The sequence below is a fragment of the Hylaeus anthracinus genome, unplaced genomic scaffold (assembly GCF_026225885.1).
Source record: "Hylaeus anthracinus isolate JK02 unplaced genomic scaffold, UHH_iyHylAnth1.0_haploid 12001, whole genome shotgun sequence".
NCBI classification, from domain to species: domain Eukaryota; kingdom Metazoa; phylum Arthropoda; class Insecta; order Hymenoptera; family Colletidae; genus Hylaeus; species Hylaeus anthracinus.
In genome coordinates this window covers 21,403,465-21,421,321 of record NW_026534348.1, presented here as the reverse complement: position 1 = coordinate 21,421,321, position 17,857 = coordinate 21,403,465, and the positions used below count along the sequence as shown (strand labels likewise).

The window sequence follows — 17,857 nt, the reverse complement described above, 5'->3', positions numbered from 1 at the left end:
AAAATGTCGATTTTCACCTAAAAACGTCCGCTTTTCTGCATTCAAACGTCATTTTCTCCCTAAAATACCACCGTAGACCTTTTTTTGACAGTACCATTCAAAAGCTGAGACTTCGAGGAATGTTTTTCCCAACGAGTGTCCGCCAAATCAACTGTGTATTTAAAACCGGAAAACGGATAGAGAAAAAGTCAAATTTTTAAAAATTGTCACAATGTAAAGTTTGACCTAATTTTTCACTTATTAAACCTACGTAATAAATTTTGATTTTGCATCAGGGAGATGGAAAATTTAATGCTCTTTTGAATGGCGTACTTAGTTTTAAGTTTTCACTGTAATTTAGTAGAGTTATGGCCCTTTAAATAGTATCAAGTCGAAAACGCAGAAAACATATTAAACATATTAATCAATCCTGAAAATTGCAAACAAATAGTAATAATTTAATCTTGTTTCTGAACAGTAACCAGTATCTAATAATTATATCATTATAATTAAGAGTAACTAATAAATAGCTACAGATGAGATAATAAAAGTACACTTTTACTAGAGAATGAAATCATTACAATAAACATTTACTGATTACTTTAGCGAAGGTATACATTCACAAATAATAGTTTACGTTCATCAATCATCCGCCTGTATGGTAAGATATGCAGTAGGTGTAGAAAGTATTCGTACACCGATCAATTTCCAAAGAAACTATGTAAAATTGTAATTTATTAACTTACTTTTTATAAACAATGACATTCTACATATTCTCGGAAATCTCTAGAATAGATACGGTACAAAAAATGTAGCTATTTATGTAAATTGCGAAATTAACAAGAAAAAAACAATCGATAGAAATGTTGAAGCAATAAGTATTCGTACAACTGTTTAATTTTTAAAACTATATTGAAAAAAAAAAGAAATTTATATTACTTTATAAGTATATAATACTTCCTTTGTGGGATTTCCTTTTGATTTTCTAATTATTGTAACTCTTCTAAGCATTAAATTACCTAAATTATTAGTTATTCGAAGTGGGATCTTTTTCCATTCCTCTATTAAAATCTTTTTTAAAAGTACTTTACTGGAAATTTGATGTTTTTTAATTTGTACGGAGCAATAAACTAATGTGTTTACGTTACAAACTCTACTGTAAATGGTTCGTCATAAGAATCGTACCAATACTTATTGCTTCTGTACTTTTACCCACTTTCCACATTTTTTTGTTAATTTCATTTTAAATGTTATTTGGACTATATTTATCTTAGAATTTCTAAGAATATGTAAAATATCATTGATTACAAAAAAAGAAGTTAAGAAATTGCAATTTCGCACAAATGTTTTTTGGGAAATTGATCGGTGTTCGAATACATTCTACACCCACTGTACAACGTGGGGCAATAATGGGAAAGAAAGTGGTCAAATTTTGTCTACCTATTCCTTAGGGTGTTACAACCCACAGCCAAATCAGGGCCAACCTGAAGGACATTATTGTATTCAAATCACTAACCTCTCTGCTAATTTCTTCCTCTTGAATTTCGATATCCGCGACGCTCCTCTTCAGCGCGTCCATATTTCCAAGAATGTGCAGCTTCTCGTTCTGAAGGAACTCTATGTACTTCCGTCTGTCCTCTTCCTCGAGTTCCTTCCTCTCCTTGTCAGCCTTGGCTTCGTTCGATTTCGCATTGTCCTTCTCGGAATTGTTCTTCTTGGGAATCATGCAAATCTCTTTGGACTTAGAAAGCATAGACAGCTGCTCGATAGCCTCCAGAAGGTCGTCGTTTGATATCGCCAGCTTGTTCTCTATCATCTCGCACGAGTTCGACAGCTGGCCATTCTTCTTTGGCATGGAATGATTTTGATTATTGTTCTGCGTCGAAGTGATCACGACGTTCTCGTAAAGGCTGAGATTCCCGAGCGTCGGCGTCGAGTTATCGTAATTTCGTGCGTTGTTCGCTTGTGACTTGATTCGCGTACCATTCAACTGGATCGTCCCGTACGCGGACGTCTCCTTCGTTGGGTCGTTAGTTTGTGCGTAGCTACCGTTGTTGTTGTTCAAGACGGAGTTGTCGATCATCGCGTTCTCGTAGCTCGAGCAACGAGCTTGCGAGATCGAACCAGAAAAGCTCTGGTCCCCGTAGCCAAGAACGTTTGGCCACTTGGTCGATTGATTGTTGTTCGGCGTGATTGACTGAGGATGATCCTGGCCGTTTATCGTTTGGTACTCTCCCTGACTGGTCTGATTTCGACGACTGATAGGTGAGCTGCCGTTCTGGAAGATGATCTTTGAATTTTGCACGCACACGTTCTCGTACGATGCCGAATTGGATTGTTTTGTCTCGTCGAAAGAGAAATGTGGCTGGTTTTTAGATGGGCTCTTCGGACTGTCGAAAGGCGAATTGTAGCCTAGTCTTTTGTCGCGTGGAAGTGAGCCGTTCGTTTTGATTCTGTGGGAAAAAGATAAGGGATGGTAAAGTTTATATCAGAAACACGTGAATCTATGAGATATAATTATTCGATCTTAATTATAATTACATGATTAACCCTATATAATCCTGGATGACTCTGAACACACTACTTATTATTTATAATTTTTCAAGTTTGATTTAATTCTACTGGTATTAGGTATCAATTGTGGTAGGTCATATCAAGTTATGTTGTTGCTCACAATTTATTTATAATAATTAGTTGGAAACTCGTGTTTACTAAAGCGATCTTTTCAATTTACGTTTCTAATCTTGGTAGTGACACTGTGACACTGGACTATCGGACTATTGATGACCTCAATGCTTATGATTTTATAATGTAAACATAAGCCGCATTGATAAACTAGGTAATTCCTATTTAGTGATCTTTATAAACTATTTCGTGTTTACTTTCAACGCGTGAACAATAATATTGATCTACAAGCTGCCGCAGTATCAACGCAATATTGGATACAAGAACCCCTGCAATGGTCTAATAGAGTATTGCCTCGTTAATCGATTGTGATTGGATTCATTCCTGATCTATTACCGAGAGCAACGAGCATAGAGTGCTTCGCATGTTCTATCATCTATCGAAAGTGGAAGACTTCTCAGACAAAACGAATATAGAAGTGGGTCTGGATACATTTAGATATTGCTGTTGTATAAGATATTGATCATACTTAAAACGTCATTGACCTGTAAATAAAACAAATTTGTAAAACAATACCATTTTATTACCATTCTGGTTATATTATAGATATAGTAAAATATTTATTGAACTTAATATACCTTTGTTTTAAAAATAAAATTACAAACAATATCAGAATTTCTCTTAAATTTCAGAAAATCTGGATTGCAACATTGTTAGATTGGGAAAGAGTACCATTCTGGTTATATCATAGATATAGTGAAATATTGATTGAACTTAGCATATGATAAGTACACGATAAGTGAAGGAATACTGCAATGTGTATGTACAAAGGTATTGTGATAAATTCTAGATTTAAATGCATAACTTGTTTCAACGAGGATAATCGTTCTTATCATACTTCAAGGAAATCTGTGAAGTGGTTCACTGAGAATACAGATAATATAGAGAGTGAGGTATTTAAGGATTATCCATTTGAATAACTTCTTTTAGTTATTCAATTACAGGGTTGCGAGTAATGAATTACTTTTTTAATATTCAATTGACGATTATTTTAAGCAGAATTCATTCAAAGTCATTTAATTGTCGTTTACTTTAAGCGGAATTAAATTAAAGTCATTTAATTGTCCATTACTTTAAGCAGAATTATTTCAAAGCCATTTAATTGACGATTTGTTTATAAATATCTTCAATGTTAAAAGACATTTATATAAAATTCAATTAATTGTATAAGTAACACGTATAAGATTATGAGATAGATGCCGGATATAACCGGCGCTCGTACCGAAAGGTTATGCCGGTTATGCCAAATTAGCTGAACTGTTTCATATTTTTATTATATTACTTTAACTTATACCTAAGTTAAATATTTGTTTTATTTGAAATTATTTTTATTTGAATTCTGCTTAAAATAATCGTCAATTGAATATCTTCGATTAAATTCGCTCCTATTAATCGTCAATTAAACGACTTTCGATTAACTCTGCTTAATTTAATTTTAATTAAATAATTTTTAATTACATTAATTTAAAATATCTATTAATTAAGTTGATTGAATTAAATTTGTTTAAATTAATTATTTAATTAAAAAATTGTAATTGATTATTATTCAAACCCTGTTCAATTATATCCCACTCGAAAACAAGCAGTACTGATCTCACACATTCTTTCCTATCCCAGAAACTAAGCAAGTTATCCAAGTGATCTCGTCTAAGTGCTTTATCTTGATATCTACTTAATACTTTCGAACATGTTTGTGCAAATGGTAACGGTTCTTATTAAAAGCAAACTTCGATCACATAGCGAGGCAATACTGTATCTACATATAAATATCCTAACCCTCATACTCAATAATACGTATCTACATCACATTACTAATCTCAACAACCAAAATTCTTACACAAAAAGTTTACCTGTTAGGCTGCCTGGGCTTCTCCATGGTGCTCTGTCTCTCGTACTCGGCGCACATGGCAAGAATCTCTTCCAGTCGCAACTTCTCTTGCCTCTCGACCTCCTGTTCCCTTAACCTATCCTCCTGCGCCTGTTTCCTCTTGTGCTCAGCCTCCCTGCGTTTGTTCTCCGCGTCGATTTGCCTCTCGCGGAGTTCCTCCAACGAGCAACAGCTCCCAACACTGGGCGTTGGACTCTTCACACGACCTAAACTCCTCTTTGGCTCGTTGTACTTCGGATTGCGATTGAACGCGGGACTCGGCGGCTGGATTCTCTTGATGTTCGGATTCGAGCCAAACTTTTGCGCGCCGGAGGTGCTCCTCAGACTTCCGGTGCAGTAGTTCCCGTTGCTGGGGCTGTTGCTGGGGCTGTTGCAGATGCTGGGATTCGAGCCGAACTTGTCCAGTTGGAGGTACTCGGTGGTGGTGGTCTTGGCGACGATCAAGCTTTGGCTCATGTCGTAATCCTGCGCGTTCAGCTGGTCCAGATCGCTCGATCTCTGGCAAGTCATGCTACGAGACATCAGGTCCCCCTGGTTGGCGGTGTTCTTCTTGTTGTTGCTGTCGCGGAAGTACGGCTTGTAGGTTTTTAAGTAGGATTCCGCGGTGGAGTACATCTGGATCTGATTGTGGTTAGCTGGAGGGGTGTTCTGATATTGGAGATTCGGAGTGTTGGATCGACTGGGGGTTCGCGCGTCGGTTCGCAGTCGGTTTTCATCGGTGCAGTGATTCGGTGAAGAGGAGGCGAAACAGTTGCCAGGCGCTGACACGTTCAAGAAATGACCGGAGGCGGGAGAACTGAACGAAGGTGTGTTCGAACGACTTCGATCCAAGTTGGTCAGATTTTGCAACGGCGAATTGTTGTTATTGTTCTTCAGAGAGACCAAACTGGAGGACCTCGAGTGTCCCAGGATCTGATCGGCGGGAACGTTCGTGGTGACGGCGCCGGCTGGAAATACTTTGGGGGAGACGCAGTTGTTTCGGTTTTGTTTCGCCAGCATCTCGAACTTCGTCAGCTTCCCCAGGAAGCCGATTTCGTCGTCCGAGTACGAGTTCCTCGGCGATTTTCGTGGCGCAACCGGTGGCTTCCTTTCCAAGTGGTAGTTTTCTTGTACCTGGTTCTCCGGCAGCGAGAAACTTATCGGCGCCATTGAGATTCTAGAATGAGGCAGGACAGATCGCAAGTGCTTCGCTTCGGCTGGATGATTGAAACGCATGTAGTTCGATCTGCCAATCGACAGCATGCAACCTGAAATGTTTAATCATGTTGTGAGATTGGAAGATAATTTGTAAGTTCCGAAATTTATTTTAATCTTCTATTGTATGTACAGGGTCAGCCGCGTAAAGTGTTACAAGCTATTTTCTCGGAAATTCCTCTGTGTGATATCGACAAGCTTCTTTTTAATGTTATAGAGTACGATAGCCTTTTCATGTGATGTATGGGGTACTGCTGAATGGGGGAAACTGCGGAATGTCATATAAATTTTTGATTTTTTGGATAGCCTTTTTAATAACAAATAATGTTTATTTGAACATTTTTTTTATATTCTGGATAATTTTACAGCAAACAACTAATAACTTTTAAAAGCATTTCTTGTTCCGCTTTAAGTGTGTTTATGAACGTGTTTTTGTATATAATGACTTAACACAGCTTGGAAGCGTTTATCAACATGAGAAAATAGCTTGTAACACTTTTACGCAGCTCACCCTGTATAATGGGACTGGCCAAGAATTTGTATTAATCTTATTGGGAACATCTATCACAAACCTGGGCACTTTTGAAATTATGTTTGAAATATTATTGCAAATTTACTTTATTTTATAATTATTTTTATACATGTGATCACATTCGAAATAACATTATTTGAAATATTATGTCAAATAACAAATTATCTTGTTTCTTAATTATTTGAAATAAATGTGAACTTGTTCTTCAAAATAATATCATATGAACACATTCATGGCAAATAATATCACGTTTATTATTATTATTATATATGATTCGAAATTAGTTGAAGTTTACTCTTAAATATTTGTTTGATTAAGAAAGTGCAATTCTTATCTCTAGGGGGACCAGAAAGTAATGTCGTTTTTGCGAGTGCCAATACTTGTTTATCATTTATCGGTATCGATAATTTGCACACTAGATAGCAATAGGTTGTTGACAACGAGAGCGATTACATAAGTGATTAAAAATAAAAACTTGTTAGAAATTTATTTGTTTGAATTTAATGTAAAAGAAACTATATTACTTTCTGGTCCCCCTAATATATGTATTTCCCACGTCATAGGATCATATAATTTAATACAAACATTTGTGGACTTATGTATAGGGTTAAAGTTGATTTTAATGGAATATGATTTTCAACCTTATAAAACATTACTTTAAGTACTCTTATAGACCGAAAGTTTTCCTTGTAATTCGCTGTTGCATTGGTGCTAAATTAATTATAACATTTTTGATCAATTGTCACTAATTCCATGAACAGAAATCAATTGAAATTATGTGACATTAATTACATTAAGGAATTAATTACTTTATATTTCAAAAAAACCTCAAGGATCATTTCTAAAGAAAGCAAGTGCGTATGTTCTGAATGTTCCTTCTAGTAACATAAATATATTAAAACAAGTAAATATTGCTACCATAAATAAAACGTAAACAAATTCTTTATCACTTTTTTAGGAGGCGAAGTACAATGCCACCCATAAAATAGAAACATTAGAATTATTTGTGTTTTCCAAAAAATAATTGCTACCTCAAATGAACATCAAATATATTCAATGTATTGGATGTATCGAATTAAATTTCGTTGACGAGGATTAACTATTTAAGCATCTTCTTGAGGACACACGGGCATGGTCATTCGAATTTAAGTCAAGGTCTTACCTTGAGCGAGTCTCACTGGTGAATTTATCGGTACACCATCGACTGCCGTGCTTCCATTTATGGGGTGAAGAGTGACCACGCCGTTATTGTTTTCAATCGCGCAATGAATGGACTCGACCCCAGTACCAACCACAGAAATGTCTGCGTCTCGACTTGATCCCAGGGTTAGCTTACCTAAAGAAAACAATTCAAATAGAGAATTTTACACAGTCTAATTATACAAGGCTCTATTAAACTGTAGGTACAAATGTGATGTTTAGGCGTTGACAATACTCACAGATAAGAATAGAGATAGAAAAGTGTTGATGAACTAGAAAATAAATAGGGAAACCGGTCCAATGACCTTGACCTTGACATATGTTTTCAAGGGCACCCTCCTGAGTAACATTCAAGAGGTAAAGTTCATAAGAAACAGTTGATGACTATGTAAAATGAAGACATTAAAGGCGGTAAAATGAAATAATTTTTTTAAGAAAAAAAAAAAGAGAATATGTAGAATGTCATTGATTATAAAAAAAGAAGTTAATAAACTACATATTCACACGAAAGCTTTTTAGGAAATTGATTAGTGTACAAATACATTCTACACCCACAGTATTTTTTTATTAAATTATTTTCACAGAAGCATTCTACAGAAAGAGTCTTACATGATAATGTTAAATAAGTATGAAAATCGAATCAATGTGTTAAGATTTATACAATATATGGTTTCTTCTTGTTACATGGTTTTCTTCTAGTTCAAACCGAGAAAAGAGTCAAAAGATGTTTTATGAATTCATATTTTAACTGATATGCAAACCGTGAAAAAAGTCAAAAGGTGTTTTATGAATTCACATTTTAACTGATATGCAAATAGTATCGATTATACTCTATTACATATTAATTTTCATGCTGTTGTAGTTCAATACTTAAATAGTGTATGCAGTGGCCAGAAGAAGATTTAATATTAGTGACTAAAAGATTGTCATTGCCTAATCTATTAAACTGATGTTCTAGAAACCAAGTCTGCTTAGTAGGTAGCCAAATAATTAGTATAATAATAATTATTTTTGTAGCGTCATTTAAATAAGAAGGACAAAGTACAATACATGTACACATTTACACTGCAGAAAAACCAACTAGAGAATTAGACTTGTATTAACACAAATTCAATAATTTTATACACATATATTTGTCTTATGAAGAACATATTTATATATAAAAAAAAAAGTTTTTTGTATAACAAGAAAGACGATATCATAAAAATAGAAAAATTAAGAATTGCTCATAAAATAACACTTGTGAATTCTGTATCAGCACTCGCAAAAACGACATTACTTTCTGGTCCCCCTAGTGATAAGAATTGCGCTTTCTTAATCAAACAAATATTTAAGAGTAAACTTTAACTAATTTCGAATCATATATAATAATAATAATAAACGTGATATTATTTGCCATGAATGTGTTCATATGATATTATTTTGAAGAACAAGTTCACATTTATTTCAAATAATTAAGAAACAAGATAATTTGTTATTTGACATAATATTTCAAATACTGTTATTTCGAATGTGATCACATGTATAAAATTCATAATAATTGCATAACATTTAAATAATAACCAAATATTCGAAGTTCATTGGCAGCATTACTTCTAAAATATTCGAATAATCCCAACTACTAATTCGAGGAACATTTGCTTTTAGTCTTGAGGGATATACTTTACGAAGAATTTGGTACGGGAGCTCTCATATTTACCAGAGCGTAATTTTCAACGGGGTCGAGAGCTCGAAAGCTGCCGCGAGACAGATTAATCGAGGCAATCTCGATTGGCATTTAACGTGGATTATGGGAGTAGCCTCGGTTATGGCCTCGGCGTACGTGTCTCTATGTAGTTTCCCTGATTCCATGGTTAGATGGAATTCGTGGCTACCTATCACCAAATGTCCGTATGTTAATTCGCGAATGTACACGGCTTAGGCGCTATCCCATTTTGATTATTATCGAATAAAGTCAATTCAAACATTTTTAACATTATCTTCTTCGGAAATAATATAAAAAAAAATAATTGAAAGTTTAAGTTTAAAGGAACAGTTTGGCGTGAGGAATGTACAAACAAGTGAACACATGTTTATATATAGGGAGAGCAGAAAGTAATGTCGTTTCTTTTACATTACATTCAAACAAATAAATTCGTAACAAATTTGTACTTTTAATCAATTGTGTAATCGATCGATAAAAAATCAATTGGTACACAACGAGCTGATAAACGATAAACAAGTATTGGCACTCGCAGAAACGACATTACTTTATGGTCCCCCTAATACAATACATATATGTGACAAACAAATTATAAAAATTATTTAATTATTAGGCGATATACTTATACCCTAAAGTATAAGAAATAGTTAGTCGTAGGTAATCATATCATTTTTTTACAAAATTTTAATTTTGTTTTATGAAATAAATATCAAAGACAATATAAACGAGTATATAGTTAAAAATATTATGTAGAATAATATATATAATAATAAGTTTTCCTTTCATTATCTACTATTCTCACATAAAATTTCTCTTAGGTATTATTTCTATTATATAATATTTACTTTCTTTACATTTTCATTTAATTTTCACCTCATGCATACAATAGAATGAGTTGATTAAATAATCCTAAAGTAAATGTAGTCGATTTAGAAATATAGTCTAATATATTCAGGCATTTGTTCCTATTTTCCTTAGCACTTATCTTATAAATGAATGCTGACATAATTTTATCCATAATTAATAACAACCTATGTTTTACTTACGTAAATGTATTGCCTAACTATAGATACTTTTATGATTTTTTTATTACATACATTTTAAAAATATTTATCCTTTTGCACATTCTTTTATTATAAAAGTTTTTATAAAATTGTATCGTTACTAAAGCATATCGAAATGAAATATTGGAAGCGTTGCGAATTCTAGAAATAATTCTCCTGAAAATAATTTATTTACATTGATCAGTGATTAAAAATTCTTATTTATCATGTTTCATTTTCAGTCGAGGTGCATTATGACCGCGTGCAGCTCGATGCGCTTGGGTTCGAGGAGCTCGAAGGAGATTAATGGAGCATTTACTCCATTAGTCAATTAGCTACAGCATAAGGATGTTACGAGCTACAATAGCCTTTCCTTAATTAATTTTTAGTTCAAATGAAAAAAAGAAACGTCGTTTAACGAATTAAACTACCCGGACAAGTACTAAAATTAAACTCCGTGAATCATGCTATTACATTTATTTCATTTTGCTCTCTTAATCACACCGTTTGCAATTCAAACATTGAATGTGATAGTAACAAGCACGTTAATTATTTCTGTACATAATTTATGTTTGCAGTGATCCTGGTAGTCAACCTATTGTATATTAAGTAGAAAATTTGTATAATTTATTTTATAATTATTATGAGCTATCGTTAAATTGGTACACCTACTACAATTTTGTACATACTTTTATTTTCCAAACTAATTTATAATATTATTATGTATTACGTGTAGTAAATATGGGTTTCATTTTTATATTTTGTATTCTCACAGATTACTATATTATTTCGCATTGCATTTTTTTCTAAACATTTTATTTAGACAATATCACTGTATATAAAATTTAATTTCTCAGTAGTTGTCCACTATGTAATCTATATTTTTTTCTTTTTAATGTCAACTATTTTACATTGATGGTTTCTAAGACATTCGCCATGTGTTGGTCAAAATGTTAAATATAAATAATGAATAGTTTGTCACAATTTATCATATCAGTTTTACATGTGTAACATGTCAAGTTCTTAAAATGTCTGATATAAATTTGAATTGTTTATATGAAATTTAACAAAAGTACATCAAATATTAAATAAATTGTATTAAAAAGGATTTTTTAAAAGGGACTTTTAAATTGTGGATATTGTGTATATCTATACTAAATTGTATTTAGAAACGTATAGTTTCGCAATTCTTCCAATAACAACTTTATATGTGTAACGTTCCTCGTGGACACTAATTGCGAAGAAAACAAATTCCTATAGCTTCCATTGAAAAAAACCTCCATCACAGTATATAGACACTTATACACTATCGTCCGCGTTTATATCAGTTCACTACACTTCCACCTAACGTTCAATGATACACAAAAAGAACTAACAGAATTATTTCAAGGAATTTCCGGAACGCGGATGACCCGACGTGGCCATACACTCGCCGAATTTCTAATAATAAATTTCTCCGAAAACTTTTGCCTTGTTGCGCAAGCGAATCGACCGAGTCAGCTTGTTTGTTTATAGTTCGAACAAAACAACAGGCACGTTGCAAATTTAAGAAACTAATTACCTTGTGGGATTGGGTTCGGCGTCGATCACACGCTCCTTGTATCGAGGTAGCGACGACTTTCGGGAGCGGAATCGAGCCTCGACCGACGCGTACAAAAAATATTCGCCCCTTCTTCGCAGGATAATCCCCGTGAGAGGGTCCACTCGATCATTAGGGCTAAACAACATTAGGTTCACGCCGTACCCCGAACTGCGAGAAGCGAGTAAATCGCGGTGCATTCTACAAAGGACTGCGGTTATATTTAGTTTTGGCGCGGTCGTGCACTCTCGCACATTTTCGGTCTTTTTGGAAAAGCTTCCGCCACGCAACGTTCAAAATACACTCGTGGCGAGGGGGTGCCGGTCTTCGCCTACTTTGCTGTCTGCTGGACGCGTTCGAATGTATACTTTTTTTAAGGAGTTCTTTCTCTCCAAAAATGCAATTCCTTAGGAGTCAATTAGTCAAACGTGATTGATACAGTACAATTCATTCCTTGTGAAGATACAGTGGGTGTAGAATGTATTCGTACACCGATCAATTTCCCAAAAAAAATTTTGTATGAAATTGTAGTTTCTTAACTTCTTTTTTTATAATCAATGATATTTTACATATTCTCAGAAATTCTAAGATAGATATAGTCCAAACAACATTTATTAGTTAATATAATTTGTGAAATTAACAACAATAAGTATTTCTACGATTCTTATGACAAAGCATTTAGAGTAGAGTTTATAATGTTAACACATTAGTTTATTGCTTCGTACGAATTAGAAAATATCCAGTAAAGTATATTTATTTAGAACTATATTTTTTGTTTTTCCAAACTTTAACGAAAGTGATACATTTTTTCACTACACATGTTTCTACACATTATATAAAATGTAATAGTTGTTATTTTATTGTTACATAACTCAATGCGACGTATGTATGTAACATTTGTTTAGATTTGAAGACGAACTGCATAGGATTCTGTGCAGGAATAGTACTTACAACATTACTATTAGAAGTATTAAAAGCATTACTAGTAATATTATAAATATTTTTTATAATGTAATATAATACGACACAATGAAATATAATATCTTATAATGTAATGTAACGTATTTATTAATATACTTTTGATAACGGTACTATTTATAATGTAATACTATTACACTAAAGAAGAAAGTTTAAAGTGACAAAAGAAAATACGATAAAATAGATTGCGAGAAACTCTAAGTAATTTAATATTCGAATAACTTATATGTACTATAAACTTTACATATCTGTAGTTAATACCATATCTTCTCATTTTTATTCCATTGAAGAAATCGATTCTTATTTTAGAAAATCTTTATGAATGTATACTCAACTTAACTTTATATATGTATTTATAAAGTATAAAATTACAATCTAATAAAAACTTTACTTTTATAAATTGAAACAAAAGAATGAGCCGATCATTCGAAAGAAATTACTTGACCAATCGTAGCGAGTTTTTAAAGGACAGAAATTCCAGTGTTCAGGTACATGGAACGCGAGCATCTCTATCGCCATTCCAGCGCTGGATTTGCAGCACTAAATTAACAAAATTAATGGGGTTACGTAACACTCGATAAATCCGAGTAATCCGTAGTACCGATTCGGACGGAGCTCTGCAATTACACCGTGGCCGACCGATTACATCGCCATATAACCCGCGTATACAAACTGTAATTTTATCGACGCCAATGGAATGTAGCTTTGAAAAATCTGGAAATCGAATACGAGCAAACAACGATGAAACGATAAAAAAAAATACCTCGTAAACAGCGTAGACTCTGATACGAATTTGCGGGAAGACGGTAGCGTCCTTTTTTTTTATCTAAAAAAGTGACAAGAAAAGTGTAACAAAACAAATAACGAATATAAATTATAAGAACAAAGGAAATACCATGAGACTTTCCAATTTGGATTATCAAGGAATGGTATCTTTATTACTTTATCCTTTGTGATTGCATTTCTTATCTACTAGCACGTGGATTTTAACGCTAACAAGACTGTAGCAATAAAGAACCATGAATATTCATTTTATGCTTTTGTAAATAAAATATTTTTACTGTGTTAGGAAGGAATTATTTTGTTTCACTGACCATAATTTCGGATTTGCGATTATGTTGTTTTTAGGAAATTTTATCTATGAATATTTATTTATAATTTTAGTGGATGCATAGATCTACCCAGTATCTCTGAAGAGATTTAATTTGATCACCGTGTAATGCTGGGAAAAATAAACAATACAAATTGGCACAGTTACCTCAATTTTTTAATTTTATGATGGATAAAAAATTTATAATGATGGACGCACCATAAACAGTCTTTTAATAATTTAAATTAAAATCGTTACAATATTTGAAGAAAGTGATTCAGAACCTATTAGAAAGACAGATTGTAGGAAATAACATTTTAATCAATTTTAATATACCAATATTTATTTTTTCCCATTATTGTATCATAAAATGTTATTGGCCATACTACAAGAATAAATGATTGTTTAATAATTGCTTCAAAAACCAAAGAAATGACATCCTTTGTTTCTACGGTTATTATATACTTCTATTGAGGTCTTCTATTCCGACTTCTATTGAGTACAAAAATACTCAATATGTATTAAATACTTCAGTTTGTAATATTTAATTATTGATTTCATTATACTCGATGATAATAATAATGATGATGATAAAATATCGAATGATGGTACATGAAAACAAAGTTTTACTCTTTACATGGCTTTGTTTACTTTATATTCATACACAGTTACGTCTAGCCATGCGGAGCATCAGGTGCAATACAATGCACGTGACACACGTAGCATTCGTAGTGTCTACGATATTGTTACCACAAGAGATAAGTCTACTTTTAATCATCTATTATTAGAAACGAGTGCAATGAATGCTCTAAACATATTATTTATTACGTGTACAAGGTGAAGTACGGTTACCTCGACTAACTTGTAAGTTACACATAGTATGAAAAATTGTTTCATAGAGACATTACATGGTTTTCAAGAAGCCAATACATAAGATATTAATTTGATTTGTAGGTGGAGGTGTTTCGAAGATTCGAATGTCAATTTCAAATTAGTAAATAAATGAAGTGTAATTTTATTTGTTGCAAGGAGCAAGAAAATAACTACTCTTACATACAAGATTCTTACATACAAGTCACGATTGTTAATGTGGTAGTAAACGCATCTAGAGACGCGGTAGCATCTCGGCGCCAAGTACATGAAAAATTATCCGTCACCGCGTGTATACTGGCGTTGGAGCCAGCACGTATCTTTTACAGAAGAGATGCTCCATTCCAACCTAACCTGAAACTTCTTTCATGAATATCTCAACACGCCTGCAATATTTTCTAAATTTAAAAACATTTTTCTAATGTAAACCGCATATAAGCTTTCGAATAAAACCAAGATTAATAAAATCGGTCCACGTACAACTGAGATATCGTAATATCATGTCATGAATCTGTCAGAAACGGTGTATTTTTCGTATGATTTTCCCGTCGTCAACCCTTAGCCAATAGGAGCTAAGCAAAAGCCGAGCGTCGTTGGTCAACTCTCGGAATCATTCGGTTCGGCATGGTTCGTCGCGAATCGAGCGTCGAGAGTCGAAACAGATGTCATCACTCATAACCTGCCAAGTGTCAAAAGTTTTTACACTATTACATTATTAATTATATTTATATCAGCAAAATGTTTTCAATTTAGACTTTTTATGTAGGGTTTAATAACAAATTGCAGCCAGTATTGTAAAGTGTTGATCGATCTTGACTACAAGGTAAGTTGTCACAATCTGAATTGCGAAATACCTTTATTCATGCAGAAAACTGTTTTTAATGTAGATCCATACCACCGAAGTGTTTTGAATTTTAGCTTTTTATGTAGAGATTGTGGAAATGGAGGGGGTCCACAGGATTAGAGATTAACAAATTGCTGCCAGTAAAGTAAAATGAAGATCAATTTTGATTACAAGGTAAGTGGTCAAAATCTGAATTGTCAGCTACCTTCATTCATACAGATTAGATCCATACCACTATAGTGTTTTGAATTTAGACTTTTTATGTAGAGCTTATAGAAATGGAGTCATTTTCTAATTTCATCATTATCATTAAAATTTCTTGCAGTAAGAAAAAAAATTGCAGGTATATATAATTACTTATAAATTGAACGAATAAGTGTTTATAATTAATAAATTATATGAAATATATATATATTCGCTTTTGTTATCCCCTCTCCCTTTATTTTACTCTATTCAATTAAAGAAACTAATAATAATTTAGACTTCTTATGTAGAGTTTACAGAAATATCAATTTTATTTTTATAAATTTCAAATAGATTCTACGTAATAAATGATTTGTAAAAAGAAGTGAGATCCGATAAAAAACTTCAAAAAAGTAAAAAAATTACGCCATGTACATGAAAAAGTGGAGGACTCAAGGAGTTATCATTGAAAAATAGAAGATCCCCATAAAAACTACAAGAAAATAGAAAAAGATGTGAAATCAAAATAAGCTGCCAGATGATGTGCCTAGATTTTCGCGGCCTGGAAGGCAAATGCTTGGCGTGGCCAGGCAAGATAAAGGTGTCGATGAATAAGAATTATTTTAAAACGCAAAGTAATGAAAGTGTACTCATATTGTCAGTGTTTTAAACTGACGAATCATCTGAAAGCTTGCGAGAGAAAAAGGTATTAGCGTCGATGAATGACCTTAGAAATATTTTAAAACGCAATACAATGAAAGTGTACTCATAATATTGTCAGAGTTTTAAATTGACAAATTACTTGAAAATCTGTGAGAGAGAAAGTATGGGTATTGATGATCTAAGAATGCCTTGTCTGGCCACGTCAAATATTTGACTTCTAGGCCGCGGAAATCTAGGCAAATCATCTGGCAGCTTATTTCAATTTCACATCTTTTTCTATTTTCTTGTAGTTTTTATGGGGATCTTCTATTTTTCAATGATAACTCCATGAGTCCTCCACTTGTTCATGTACTTGGCGTAATTTTTTTACTTTTTTGAATTTTTTTATCGGATTAAATATAATACGTATAAAATCTAATTAGGACAGTCGAAAACGTCAATACATGTTTATATCAACTAAACGCACAAAGATATTGAAAAAATACCCAACCTAGACGAATACTTTTCTACATTTACATAAAAGTCACTAACAACCAAATAAATCAAATCAAGCAGATAATGAAATGAACAAATAAATTATTTTCCAACGAAATAAAATAGTTTCGTACAAAGCTTGTATTTCGTCAGGAATTTTCAACCACAGTTATAGTGGGTGTAGAAAGTATTCGTACACCCGATCAATTTCCAAAAAAAGTATGTAATTGTAGTTTATTAACGTATTTTTATAAACAATGACATTCTACATATTCTCGGAAATCTCTAGAATAGATAGAGTACAAAAAAAATAGCTATTTATGCAAGTTGCGAAATTAACAAGAAGAAAACAATCGATTGAAATATTTAAGCAATAAGTATTTGCACAACTGTTTAAATTTTAAAACTTCATTCAAACAAAAAAGAAATTTACATTAATTTACATATATTGAATATATATGTTGTTACCGCACAACTGTTTAATTTTTAAGACTTCATTAAAAAAAAAAGAAATTTACATTAATTTATATGTATTATAATACTTCCTTCGTGGGATTTCCTTTTGATTTTATAATTATTGCAACTCTTATAAGCATTAAATTAACTAAATTATTAGTTATTCGAAGTGGGATCTCTTTTCATTCCACTATTAGAGTCATTTTTAAAAGTACTTTACTGGAAATGTGATGTTTTTTAATTTGTACGGAGCAATAAACTAATGTGTTTACGTTACAAACTCTACTGTAAATGGTTCGTCATAAGAATCGTACACCCACTGTATGTCTTCGACCGTGTAACGAAGGCACAAATTTTGGGATTCGACAACCATTACAGATTTAATTAACCGCAACGGATACGGTCTTGTCGTGACTGTTCCAGAAACATAAACACGGTCGATCGGTATATTTTACTGTTGCATTAGCCTGATCCACCGGATAGATATCAACAAAGAC

General features: G+C 32.8%; 1 protein-coding gene across 4 annotated transcripts in view; it reads right to left on the bottom strand.

Annotated features, from left to right (window-relative positions):
• The window catches only part of LOC128891198 (homeobox protein 2-like), a 182,561-nt gene that overhangs the window by 41,444 nt on the left and 123,260 nt on the right, over positions 1 to 17,857 (bottom strand). For 3 of the 4 annotated variants that reach the window (XM_054150515.1, XM_054150517.1, XM_054150514.1), the window contains exons 3-5: positions 7,441 to 7,614; positions 4,515 to 5,799; positions 1,496 to 2,432 (exon numbers count right to left, since the gene is read on the bottom strand). In XM_054150515.1, the coding sequence (XP_054006490.1) occupies positions 1,496 to 2,432; positions 4,515 to 5,799; positions 7,441 to 7,614 (2,396 nt within the window). Of the gene's footprint in view, positions 1 to 1,495; positions 2,433 to 4,514; positions 5,800 to 7,440; positions 7,615 to 11,784; positions 11,994 to 17,857 lie in introns of those variants that run through there. The other variant, XM_054150516.1, reaches the window with a different exon arrangement.